The sequence below is a fragment of the Raphanus sativus genome, chromosome 1 (assembly GCF_000801105.2).
Source record: "Raphanus sativus cultivar WK10039 chromosome 1, ASM80110v3, whole genome shotgun sequence".
Classification (NCBI taxonomy): domain Eukaryota; kingdom Viridiplantae; phylum Streptophyta; class Magnoliopsida; order Brassicales; family Brassicaceae; genus Raphanus; species Raphanus sativus.
In genome coordinates, this window is record NC_079511.1 from 14,941,993 (window position 1) to 14,955,137 (window position 13,145).

The 13,145-nt window shown below is 32.7% G+C and overlaps 2 protein-coding genes and 1 long non-coding RNA gene across 4 annotated transcripts; 1 reads left to right on the forward strand and 2 right to left on the reverse strand.

The window, feature by feature from the left end:
* Window positions 1-5,260: 5,260 nt before the first annotated feature.
* Window positions 5,261-5,971, reverse strand: LOC108827428 (uncharacterized). Of its 2 annotated transcripts, none has more exons than XR_001945662.2 (2): window positions 5,586-5,971; window positions 5,261-5,509 (listed from the first exon to the last, which is right to left on the reverse strand). It is a non-coding gene; the product is annotated as an uncharacterized LOC108827428 (long non-coding RNA). The 2 variants fall into 2 exon arrangements; XR_001945661.2 differs by having other exon boundaries at window positions 5,261-5,513.
* Window positions 5,972-9,407: 3,436 nt separating this feature from the next.
* On the reverse strand, window positions 9,408-10,741 carry LOC108844533 (uncharacterized). Its single transcript, XM_018617838.2, has 2 exons — window positions 10,517-10,741; window positions 9,408-10,045 (listed from the first exon to the last, which is right to left on the reverse strand). Exons 1-2 carry the CDS (start codon window positions 10,645-10,647, stop codon window positions 9,598-9,600), a joined length of 579 nt encoding a protein of 192 aa, XP_018473340.1. The 5' UTR covers window positions 10,648-10,741; the 3' UTR covers window positions 9,408-9,597.
* A 29-nt stretch (window positions 10,742-10,770) lies between these two features.
* LOC108846333 (syntaxin-22) lies at window positions 10,771-13,000 on the forward strand. The gene is made up of 8 exons (XM_018619561.2): window positions 10,771-10,849; window positions 11,051-11,213; window positions 11,556-11,649; window positions 11,725-11,864; window positions 12,110-12,169; window positions 12,252-12,409; window positions 12,486-12,586; window positions 12,696-13,000. The coding sequence occupies exons 1-8, from the start codon at window positions 10,771-10,773 to the stop codon at window positions 12,759-12,761; spliced, it is 861 nt and encodes a 286-aa protein (XP_018475063.1). The 3' UTR covers window positions 12,762-13,000.
* The last annotated feature ends 145 nt before the right edge of the window (window positions 13,001-13,145 follow it).

Here is a 13,145-nt window from a genome sequence, read left to right on the forward strand (position 1 = left end):
GAACACTTTTGGTTATTTTTAGATAGATACTTGTGACTACGTTGATAATTTTTAGATATATTCATATTTTTGAATATCTAATATATATAAATATATGTAAATAATTAACATAAATATGTAATAAGATTTATAAATTTTTGATATTCAAAATATTTAGTTTGGATCAGATTCAGATCTGGTTATCTGGATATTAATTTTAGATCTATCTAACTATATAATCAATTTTAGTTAAAGACTATCAATTTTCTATTTTAAATATATCAATTTCAAATAAATATATAAATAATATATATTAAATAACTCTCTTTAAAATAAATAAATAAATAAATATTAAATTGTTCTATTTCAAAAATATATTGCGTCTAGGTCTTGAGACACAACAGAAACAATGAGAGGACATATGACAAAAGGAAACAATACGAAGTAAAAATCTCAGAAGCATAATAGTCCGGTTTAGCCAGCATAGATAATTTATTACCGAACCAAAAATTTTAATTAAATATTGTCTATTTTAAAACATGCGTATAAAGAGATCCTGCAAATTTGAAATTACTGAGAAGTAATTGTATAAATGGTGTACATAGTGTCTTGTTTAATAGACATTTGTACTGGAAAAATCCATGCATCCTTTTATTTCCTCGCCAGCTCGTTTAATAGATCTGCCATTTTATAGATAGGTACCATTAGACTACATAACACCCTGAAGATCGATTGATCATAATCTTTTTCACAGTAGCATTAATCTTAGCACCCTGAAATAAAAATTAAAATATTAGATAATGACAAATTGCGCATACTAAAGTTTAGTTGAAGCAAAATAAATGATGCCTACGTTAGAGTCGATTAGAACCATCTCAATAGTTAAGCCACCAGCAGCGGAATAACTATTCCACAAATGGATGATCTTCACGCGGATCTTCCACATTGACTTGAACGGTTTCAAATCAGACACAGAGGTTATGGCTGCCATTTAGAAGAATGAGTGAAGAATGCTTAGGTTTTCGTTTAGGTTATGACTAATATAGATGAGAGTGCGCCTCTTATATAGTTGTAAAAACCTAAAAACGCTTAAGCATAGTCGGCGATAAAAAGAATTTAATGTCATATATTCGTGTCTTGCGCATCACTTGTAGGATATAAATATTTCCATAAGCGAATTTTTAAAAATATATGCAAATCACATTTCATTTATCAACCTTGCATATCACCCAAGCATACAAAACCGTGATCGATCACGCTCTCAGCTATTCCTTCTATCATACTCAAACCGAAATTGAATTAAGGTTTACATCGGAATAAGCTTAATAAGATAAGATTTCGGTTTAATATTATAATTGCGATTCAACCAATATATATTAACAGTAAGTCATCGTTTATGGATATAAACATATGCATGGCTATAGTTCATGCAAACATAAGAGCTTGAACCTATACCATAACTATAGTTCAACAATAGGCTTTTGGACAATAAGACCAGTATGAGTTTGGACTCAACAGTTGAAAGATGATATTTTAGCTATAATAGTTAAGAATTTGGAGTGAACTATAGGTATGCAAGATCCGTACTCACATACTTTTAATAATCTTATATGGAACATGAGATAAGATGGAACTCTGGAGAGTCATTGGGAGCGTGCAGAGGTTTGATGGCACTTGAGCTAGAAGATCGAGAATTAATCTCACATATCGAATACGTTGCTCTTTTTACTGTAAATAAAATTGTACATTTACAGTAAAAGCTGAAACGAAAAAAATGTTCTCTATGTATAAGTCGATACACCGCAGATGATGATCATAAGTTATCTTCTTTATCATATCGCAACGCATACCCCTGAACACCACACAAGTCACTCCTCAAACCATAAACACCATCATCAGCAAGCGTATGGTGCACTTCATTTATGAAAGATGGTCATATACTCCGATCCAAAGAACTTGACAGGAGACTGGATTGGTCCCTCGGTCGGCAGCTACACTGACGTTTTCTGTGCACCATATTCTTCGAACAAGTAAGCGATCTCAACCACGGATACATCGCTGGTTTCAAACGTGAACCCATTTGCCTTCTCTCTCACCTCGCTCTCATCCATCTCAACAGCAATCGTGTCTGCGGCACTCTCTCTTCATTCTTGTAACTTCTTTCAGTCGCAGCACCAGCGAACTATAGTTATTATTCAACTATTTTAATTATCTACGCTTTCCAAGAGTAAGCTTAAACGTAGGAGACGACATGTGTCAATGATAATACACGAGATCCCATAGATAATTTTCATTCCCGCAGATGAGTTTAACGTCAAAGCAAAATAGGAATGGAAATAATAACAAAGAAAATTGCTGTCGAGAAAGAAGCTTAGTTCTCGATTTGATGGTTGGGTAATAGTTGTAGACCGAGAACTAAACTAAAAATCAGTGTAGAGAACAAAATGTGTGATGCAAGTAAATTTTTAATATAAAGGACAAAGAAGTTTTGTAGTATATAGTCCTATATACAATCGAAGACTATGAAAAACATAAAGTTTCTTCTTCGTACACGTCTCAAATCTTCTCCTTCTCTCTTACAATCTTCCACAGTTACTACTATGTTTCTGCTCATCCCTTATCTCTCCCTGTTTGCAAACGGCAACCTCACCACGGATTTCGAGGCGAGTTTGGCCTTCGCAACTGGAGTTCCAGCCAATATAATGTTCTCACTAACTTTTGTCCCCCTCGTCTACGGTAAGTGCTGCCACATCGATCTCAGATCAAGAACCCGCGACAGGAGACGGCAAGACTCGAAGGGAGAGAATGATGACTCGGGTCCATCCATCGTCGACAAGAAATCCTTCTAAGTGTTTCTGGTTCGTGGTAATGAGTTTGCTACGATCTTTATCTCCTTGCTGAGATGGGGATTCAAACTATATGTTGTTATTGTGGTTGTTTCTTGTCGACGATGTCAAGAGAAATTGTTCGAGAATGTCAAGAGAAACTGTTCGAGCATGCAAAAAAAAATCGTTAAGTTTCTTGACATTGAAACAAATAAGGAAAGAAAGCGACGCATTAAATGATCCGTTTTTCTTAAACTCCCTCACAGAGCGACACGTGGATCCGAGGCTTCTCATGCATTCTCACCAAAATCGTTTAGGGAAAGCCTTAAAAATGCTTCTCCTTTAATATATAGGGGATTCGGAAAATTGAATGCGTAAGGTTAGTTAATATCATTAGATTTGAAAGATTTGAAAGTAGTAACTATTGCTTAGAAATATGATTTTTAGAATGTAATTTCATTTAGGAAATATAATAAATTTCTGGTTTTGATTTTGTTTTACGATAATATCTACTATACTTTCAAATCTTTCAAATCTAATGATATTAACTAACCTTACACATCATAATTTGGTCTATTTAATTAGGCGGGTTTAACTTTCAAACGATGGTATGCATGTTGGTCTTAATATTGATCATAATATATAGCATGATACAAATCATGATACAAAACTGAGAAACCAAAAGACACATGAAAACAATATTGATATGAGATTAATAATTCTAGGCTTTAAAAATCTTGATATATAATGGATTACGATTATGTGGTTAAGTATCACATTCCACCAAGGAATATTTCGTATTATTCCATAGTATTTTTATACACCTGCCGTAGCATTTTTTTATTTACTACCTTAGGTTTGTTCTGGTTTTGTTCGAGTTATATAAGGTTTATGCTGGTCAAATTTAATTAATTAGATGGTCTAGTTTAGTTATGGTTTAGTGAATTTATGGTATAGCGAAGTAATGGGCTTGAAAACAAACACGATTTTTAATGAAAAAATGATAAAACTATTGTGTTTTAAAAGTAGTGGCATAAAGATGTAATTTTTGTGGAGAAATCAGGGTTAAGTACTATTTGTACTTCAGTTTTAATAGATTAGACTAGATTTTGACCCGCGCTTTTAAAGCGCGGGATATCTTATGATGTAAAATTCTTTAACAATATTATAAAATGCATGGTATGTTGTCTATTTAACTTTTTCCATTTTAATCCGCATTTTTAAAACTCAATCTAGACCCGTATTCAATTTGTACTCACGATCTAACCGGTAAATCTATTAATCCGATATATAATTTAGCTTGAGTTTTAAGAAATAACCATTATTTAAAACTTCAATAAACCAGCAAAATAGCAAAAACCCGATGCTACCAGTTTAATTGAGAAATGATCGGTGTGTAATCCAATTTGATTTAACTTGTTATTTTTTAATTTAAAATATACTCTCAATGTTTTCATTAGATATTTAAATACTTAACCATTTTAATTTTATTGTACTTTTTATTATATGTGGTAACTCCACCTGTTACAAAAACTGTTTAATTGTTTTTTATATTTTATGTGAAACAAAAAATATAGAAAATATATTTAAAAATTTAGTAAATTTTTAACATGATTTTAATTGTATTTTTAATATTGATATATATAATTATATATTGAATTGATTAAACTATTGACATACATTTTACTTGCAGCCGACCCAATAACCAAATGACTAAAGCAGTCGGGTACAAAGTCTGCATAAATTTAAAAAACAGTGACTTAAACATATTTTTACTTTTTATAATTTTTATAATTTACAATTTTATTAAATTTGAACAAAATGATATATGATTTTATATACTAATACCGCGTATATTGATCATATATCTCGAAAGCTGATATAATTTATTGGTTATTTCAGATCTTAATATTATTTGAATACATTGAGTATTAGTAGGATAGTGTCGATCTATTAATTTTAGTAGTTAAGTAGGATTTTCTATTTGTGAAAAAAGTTATTAGGATATTTTTTCTAACGTATAAGACTTATTTTATGATTATTTGTAATCTTATGTAGTATTTAGAAGTTATCATTTTTTAAAAAATTGTCGAATATACTAAAAACTCTTAATGTATTAAAATTCATTAATTATTTTATGTTGCATATTAATAGGAAAATAGTATCTGCAGTGTACCAAATTTTCCATATTAATAGGAACTATATCTTCTCAATTTAAATAGTTACCATAATATTTGATTTTAAAAATTAAATGATAATGGCACTCATGTAAATAGTTTGAAAAGGCAAGGGGAAGTCTGAAAAAGTGCTGCTGTTTTAATTGTATTGATGACTAAAGAAATGATATTTATCCGTTACTATAATTGCGTAACAAAAATTCTGTATTTTTTAAGACTCATCATGTTATTAGTTTATCATAATTAAAAGTCACAAAGTACGACAGTAATAATAACATCTCAGTTTCAATTGGTTACTATCTATAAATCGAAATAAATATAAATCGGTTTACAAAATGAAATTGGTTTAAAATAAAATTCGGTTTAGATAACTAAACCAAATGATAAAAAAAAATCAACCCTAAAAAATAAGCGGCCATGCCTTGCCTCCGCCACGCAGTAGCCACTACGACCACAGCTGGTCTTGTCTCCTCCCCCATCAAGCTTCTTCTGCATCCTCCCCCATCAAGCTTCTTCTGCATCCTCCACCTTCCTTTACCAAAAACAAACAAAAATCAGATCAAAGAGAGAGACAAAGACAGAGACAGAGAGAGATATGTCGAACCGTGGTAGAGTGGTGGGGAGACGGCGAGCGTGATATCAAATGGAGGAAGAGGATTCATCAAAAGACAGAGAGACCACTCATTCAGCATGCACCAAAATCAATGCCACGCAGAAGAGAGATGATGGAAGTCAAACTTATAATAGACCACCATTAACTGAGGCGGTAGAGAAGATGGAGAAAGATGAAGGCAGAGATTTTGCGAGGGTGGAGAGACATGGAGAAGAGATCTTCTAACGAAAGAGAAGAGAGGAGATGTTGAGGCCAGCAGTGAAGAAAGCTTATGTATGAAGATCTGAAGAAAAGGAACAGCTTTGGTCCATCGGATCCAGTCTCGTCCGACGGTGAAAAGCTTGATCCCCGTGCTTCCGAATCAGCCAATAGGATTTTTTTTGGTTGTTATACTTTATTTTCTCAACTGACAGAATAAGTTTTATTCTTTAATGTTAGTTGTTTTAGAATTCTTGTTTCTAATTTCATTTTGACAGCGAGAAAATTTTGGTTTCTAATTTTTCTTTAGTTTTAATGTTTATTATAAGTTTTATTGTCGATCAAATTTTTTTTTTAATTAAAATTACAAGTTTACTTCACTCAGAGTACATGTTATATAGTTCTAGAAATGAAAAATATATTTAGATATGGAATTTGTGATATATGATTTGGAGTTTGAGGTTTAAGTTTAAAATTTAGAAAATATTTTAAAATAGTTTGAAGTATGTGATATAACTTAATGTCTTTGGATATACAAATATATGGTTTGGAGTATATGTAAGGTTAACAGTTTGAGTTTAAAAACTTGGGATTAAATATTTTAAGAGAATAAATTTTGAGTTTCTATTGAAGATTTAGAGTTTAAGTTTAAAATATTATATTTGAAATTTAAGTTTATGATATATGGTTTGATGTAGTTTAGGGTATATATTTGAGATTTGGACTTAACTTATATGATTTGAGATTAAGTGTTTGGAGTATATATGTTTAAATTTTTAAAATATATGTTTGAAGTTAAAGTTTAAGAATTAATTTCTAATTTTAAAAGATCAAATTAATTGTTTTGTATGTAAGTTTAAGTTTAGGGTTTAAATTTAGGGATTAGTGCATAGAATTAAAGTTTTGTATTCAACCACAAAAGAAAAATGGATAAACCATGGTTAAAACTGGAGCAACATAAATAAACCTTGCAAGATCACCCAAATAATTTTGCTTTAAAAGTTACGACATTTTTTATTTGTTATCGTTTTCAATGCATTGATCACCAACATTTAGTTTATATATCGTCATAAATGGAGACATAGCATTTAGTCACATATGTTGTTGCTATGGTAACGATAAATATAGTTACAATTATGTCACATTTTTTGTCTAATTTATTTTTGTCATATTTACGTCGCTAAATGTGACATAATTTGGTTACGACATAACTTGTCACAATATTGTGACCAAATAGCTACTATTTTCTGACATAAAAGATTAGTCATAAATCAGTGTCTGTTATGTCACAAATATGTGACTAAAAACTTCAGTCTCAAAAAGTCGTAACAATATCTCTTTTTTCTTGTAGTGTATGCACAGAACAATTCTATCTATCAAAACAATTCAAATAAAATGACAATATTGGGGAAAATATTTTTCTTTAAAAAAATGGGCATATCTTATAATACTTTTAAATGTTTAGGAAAAAAAGTTGAGTTATTGTGTTGACTGGTAATATATATAAATATACCTTGCCAAGGAGGTGATAGATACTTCTCTTACAAATACACTGAGCTCTAATATAAGTCCACAACTGGTTCGCTTATTTTTTTTTTTAATAAATCAAACCGAAAAAAATAAAAAAAAATAATAAAAATACCTTTATGACCCCCTCTCACCGGTTCGTTGATGGGGTTGTTCTTATACATTGATGTCTTCACTTTCCTCGAAAAGAGAAGAGTATGTGACAAATAAAATAGTGGCAGTTTCGTAAATCAATCATCACGTTAGAACAAATTATATTCAAAAAATATTTTTCGATCTATTCAAACAATATTTAAACAACTGTCAATAAAAGTTTTTTCCATCATTTTTTTTTTCTTTTGCAATGACAAAACCATATAAAACACCTATTAAAAAATTTATCACTTTTTATAGATATTGGTTATCCAAAACATATAAAACAACTGTTAAACAAAATCATAAAAATACATGATATAAATTTCATAGAGAAACACATATCTTAGAACAATAAATATGTAAAAATAAAAAATTAAAACAATATTATTACTATGTCATTTTTGTACATAATAATGATATGCCAATTTTGAGTGTTCAATTTTTAAAAAACCTTATCTTAAAATTAATTTTTATATCTAAAAATAAATAAAAATGTAATCTTATCATAACTTATTAGTAACCAAAAAAATGTTTTATCAATAAATCTATTTTCCTATTACCATTGTCTCATTTTCTTCAAATGACATAATACAAATTTCATTAAAGTCTAAAGAATTAAACTTTTCAATTTTATAAAATAGTAAAAACTATGATTTATTTAATAGTAATTTCAAAAATATTTTTTTTAGCGGATCATAGGTTAATAGATTTTTAATTACAATTCTTTTTATTAAAATGAACCAGATTATACACATATCACTGGATTGATCGGTTCAATCATAGCTCTGGGTCGGATATGAAAGCACTATTTGAGAATTGAATTTCATAATAGAATAACGTTTTTGAAACATAAATAGAAAATTTAAAAAGAATTTATTTTTATTTATAAATTCAGTCAAATTTTATATAAAAAAATATATCCGCGCTTTTAAAGCGCGGGTTAAAATCTAGTATCTCTTTAAAATAATATAATTTTATAGTTCCAAATTGAATTTTCGGCTTAATTAATATATCGATAAATTAATATTTCTATAAATTAATAAAAAATTACAGTTTTGATGTAGTCCCAACATTATTAATTTATAGAGATTTCAATGAATATAACCATATTCACATCTTTGAAGAAAGATACTAAAAGCTTAACAATCATATTCGCAGTCATGCTTAAGTCTGGCTTTTGATGATCTTATCTATCTGCAAAGGTTGGATGAATTTGTAAGGGATTTCTATAGCGGAAAGTACATCAAAAAGTGTTTGGTTGGCTAATATTAGAATAAGCACGCTTAATTATATAAAATATAAAATGTACCTCATATAATCTTTGAAATGTGGACTTCATATAATTTTAAAAAAATTGAATAGTCTGAAATTCAAACTTTATACATGTTTGAACTTTATACCGCTGTAAAAACCTTTAAATTTTAACCACTAGAATACGGTGGAAGCTTTTAGTATGATTAGTTTTCACTAATATACAAGAAATCATGTAGTTAGTTTCAACAATCAACATGTTCGTGAGATCTTTCAATACTCAAACACCATAAATTAATAGTTAAATTCAAGAAGTACGAATATGCGAACCGAAGTTGGAGATGGACATAACAAAGATTGAGATTGTATAGCCAAAGCCGACATAACTAAAGGAGTTTTGGGACACAGGTTACTATTGAAAGTTTGTACCTTGATCAGGGGTTGATCGCTCGGCCATTGACCAAACTCTTGCACAAACTGTCAATTTGGGTGGAACGAATTAAACATATGAGGCATTCTCCATATGCTTAAACAGGCTCTCACATTAGCCCTCTCTGATTTTCATTGAGGCTTGTGATCCAGACTCATGCCCTGAGTAAAAAGGCGGTATTGTGCCATCACCAAATGACAAACCAATTGCGTTTCATGAGAAGAGCATTGGGTGTTCTGAAGCAATCATGATCAAAGTATATGCTAGAGAGATGCTGGCAAAGTGATCGTTATTCACACTTGGAAACTTTACATCATTGGTCGCAGATTCTTGACGATGAAAGAGGTTGAGACATACTTCCGAAACGATCCACAATCACATTAGTTTCTGGAATTAACAAGTACAAAGGTGCTAAACTATGTCGTTAAAAGAAAAGATGTTGGGGATTTTTCTGCTTGGTCGTCATCTCTGTAACATCCACTGCAAAATGTCCTTCCTGATTACACCAACGAACCCGCTGCCTCTTACATAGCTCGGAGAAATCAGACTGGCGGCTACACCGGCGCTGTAATGTCTGTACTGAGTAGTAATTCCATTAGGTCTAGGAGGCTGGATCATCGTCGGGAAAGGCCTGTGCTGGAAGTGTTTCAGCGAAGAGAACAAATGCCTATCGGATTCACGTTTCGGTGGACTCTGCGTCGTGTTTGATCTGGGACGAGCCGAATCCGATAGCCTTTTTGCCTTGCCGACGTTGGAGTTTGGTTCAGGTCGAGTACGGATCTGAGCAGCTGGTTTAATCCGGTCGAGCCAACGGAGAATCCAGTTGCCGAGATTCCGACCAACTTCAATGTCTCTCTGCTGTATGTTCTTGTGAACCGAAACTGCCACATCGAAGATTTTACGAGTCCTCCTGCAAACAAACAAGGGAAAGAGAGTCAAATCAATGCATAAGCAAATGAATAGCTTTCGTCATATCTCAGAAAGGAAGATTACCAAAATGATGTACAAGAATCAGTGTTAAGGTACAATAAAGATGGGATCATTCTCTTGGAAACAATGGCAAAAAGTCAACGAATCACAAGGCTACAATCACATCGACAATGCTTCAATTGCTAACTATCAAACCAAAACGAGAGCCAAGACGACTTAGAGCATCTTCCAGCCTCACTCCATATTTTACTTACTATTTTGAGTAATGAACAAAAATAAATAAAAATAAAAGAGTAATCATTTTCACAATACTGAATTTCTTTTTCTTTTTTTGAATTTATAATATCTCATCAGTTTTCGAGCAACCGATTGAAATAGAATCTCACTCACTCTATAAGCGTAACATCAGAAGCAAACAAGAATCGAGACGATCTGGAAAGAAGAATCTCACCGATGAAGAAACTGACGGATTTTTGGATGCTTGGGACCAACAACCCGACGTTGGATCTTCAAGGCGAGCCTATAAGTCCGCCTCAGCCCCAAGAAGTAGGCTGTTCCCAGCGTTATCTCCCACAGCACCATCGTGTTCCCTTCGGTTACGTTTTTAATCGGATGATCGCCGTTTCTTTTCGGTCGCTGATCTCCGCCGTTTCGAGTTTTATCAGTGACGCGATCCTCGTCGTCCATTTTAATTAATGTGCAAATATGGGCCAAGCGGCCCATCATGATAATGGATATACTAAAGCCCAGATTAAGGTAGGAGGAGTAGACAAGTTCTCGTGTTGTTCTTGCTTCTCTCACTCACTTCACGTGTCTTTTACGACTTGGATAATAAACCAGAAATTAAAAAAAAATTCGTTTCTATCCTCTCTTGGAAGCAATTTCGAATTTCGTTTTGCTTTTTTTTTCTCGTCCCACAAATCCCTCTGAAATCCCGAGAACAACGGTTGCAGATTCTTACTTTTAGTCGTCAGAGAGAGATGAGCTTTGGAAGCGGGGAGGAAATTAATAAAGGGGAACAAGGATGGAGGAGGAACAGAAGCGGTGGCGTCTGGTATCTTTCAGATAAACACGGCCGTTTCTAACTTCCAGCGCCTTGTTAATACTCTCGGTACTCCTAAGGATACCCCCGAGCTCCGTCACAAGCTGTGAGTCTCTTCAGTCGAATAAGATTTTTTCGTATGCGGTTTGTCTCTCTCATATGTTAAATCTGCCAAATTGAGTTTCTTGCTTGAGAAGAAACTTAATTAGGTTCCCTTGATTATGTCTTTGAGGCCGCAAAACCAATGTTGGAGTTACTTAGGATTGCTTTGTTTGTTATCTGGACTACTGATAGTTTTTTTTATTTATGGAATGAGGTAATTTTATATCAGTCTACGTGTAGGGTTTGTCTCATCTGGCAAAAGCTTGAGACTTTACTCAATAAGTTATTTATGTCTTCCCTTGAAACCCATTTTGAAGTTAATTAGGATTTGCTTTTGGCTTGTCAGGCACAAGACAAGGTTACATATTGGGCAGTTGGTAAAGGACACTTCGGCCAAACTTAAAGAAGCTAGCGAGACCGATCATCATCGAGATGTTTCTGTAAAGTGTTTTCTTCGATGTTTTTTCTATTTTTTTTCATTCAGTCATTTGAAAGATTAGGACCTATTTCTTCAGCAAAGTAAGAAGATTGCAGACGCTAAGCTTGCAAAGGACTTCGAAGCAGTGCTTAAAGATTTTCAGAAGGCACAGAGAGTTGCAGCTGAAAGGAAAACTTCCTACACTCCTTTCGATCCAAAAGGTGACTTTTCTTCAAGGTAATGTTGAATTAACTTCAACACTGAATGTGATATCAGAAACCTTTAGTCTCTCTCTCTCTCTCTACCCTCTTAAATTGATTGATGGCTCCACCCTTTTGTTTGTTGGAAGCAAACTTGTTGTTGAATTTTAGTCTATTTACCTGTAACTATCTTGACTGGTAGCTCGTCACAGGAGTAACATCCCGTGTTCTTACATCCAGCTCGATGTCATTACTAATGTTTCTATATTTCATATACCACAGTGAAGTAGACATTGGCTATGATAGATCACAAGAGCAGCGTATCCTCATGGAATCTAGAAGGTGAGTAAGTTTTACGCCACATATCTCTCTGTAGATAAACTCCTGCGTTCATGCTTTGTGATCTCTCTTTCTTCATCTGTAGGCAAGAAGTTGTGTTGCTTGAAAACGAAATATCCTTCAACGAAGCAGTGATAGAGGAAAGAGAACAGGGGATAAAGGAAGTTCAGCAGCAAATCGGTGAAGTAAACGAGATTTTCAAAGATCTCGCGGTGTTGGTTCACGACCAAGGAGCCATGATAGGTGAAATCTCACAACTTCTCAAGCAAATCAATAATGCTTTGAATCCTAATCGCTTCTTATAATCTGTTTCTTGCAGATGATATTGGTAGCCATGTCGAGAATGCACATTCCTCAACAGCTCAGGGAAGGTCTCATCTCGTGAAAGCCTCCAGGACACAACGATCAAACTCTTCTCTGGTAAAATGAAAACAAGGAAAAGGGAATAACAATGTTTCAACTTTCATCCACTTTACCTTTTTTCATGTTCCTCACTATTATTTTCTTACTTTATGGTTATTATATGCAGATGTGTTTACTAATGGTGATATTTGGTATCGTTCTACTCATCGTTGTCATAGTACTCGCAGCTTGAGATCGCCTGAAACACACGCACAATCTTGGTTAAACATTCAAGAGAAGTCTGGTTTTGGGACAGAGAAGTCTTGACTGTTTGAACTTTGCCTCTGTATATTCCCTCTACTCCCTTGTCTTTCAATCACTTGTAAAACGAGTCAGTTTGTGTAGCTATTTCAATGGTGTTTAATTGTTTTTTGTCAAATGGTTTTAGGCCACAATACTATTTATAACGTATATTAACCCAAAAAAAAATCACTGCAAGTTTGCAACTAACCAGCATCTTTATTTTATTTTATCAAAACAAAGTAGCAGTTGAAAGTTTTAAATTCTGACATTAATCTTATGAAAAGAAACACATTTTTCATGATTTTTTGTTTAAATTTATCATTTATTTACTCTT

What these genes read in the sequence shown, in the direction of transcription:
- LOC108846333 (XM_018619561.2), top strand. Translation starts at nt 10,771, where the DNA reads ATGGGCCAAGCGGCCCATCATGATAATGGATATACTAAAGCCCAGATT. An exon ending in ATCATCATCGAGATGTTTCT is followed by an intron (nt 11,650 to 11,724) that starts GTAAAGTGTTTT and finishes CTATTTCTTCAG; the next exon opens with CAAAGTAAGAAGATTGCAGA. An exon ending in CGACCAAGGAGCCATGATAG is followed by an intron (nt 12,410 to 12,485) that starts GTGAAATCTCAC and finishes TGTTTCTTGCAG; the next exon opens with ATGATATTGGTAGCCATGTC.
- LOC108844533 (XM_018617838.2), bottom strand. Translation starts at nt 10,647, where the DNA reads ATGGTGCTGTGGGAGATAACGCTGGGAACAGCCTACTTCTTGGGGCTG. An exon ending in ATCCGTCAGTTTCTTCATCG is followed by an intron (nt 10,046 to 10,516) that starts GTGAGATTCTTC and finishes GTTTGTTTGCAG; the next exon opens with GAGGACTCGTAAAATCTTCG.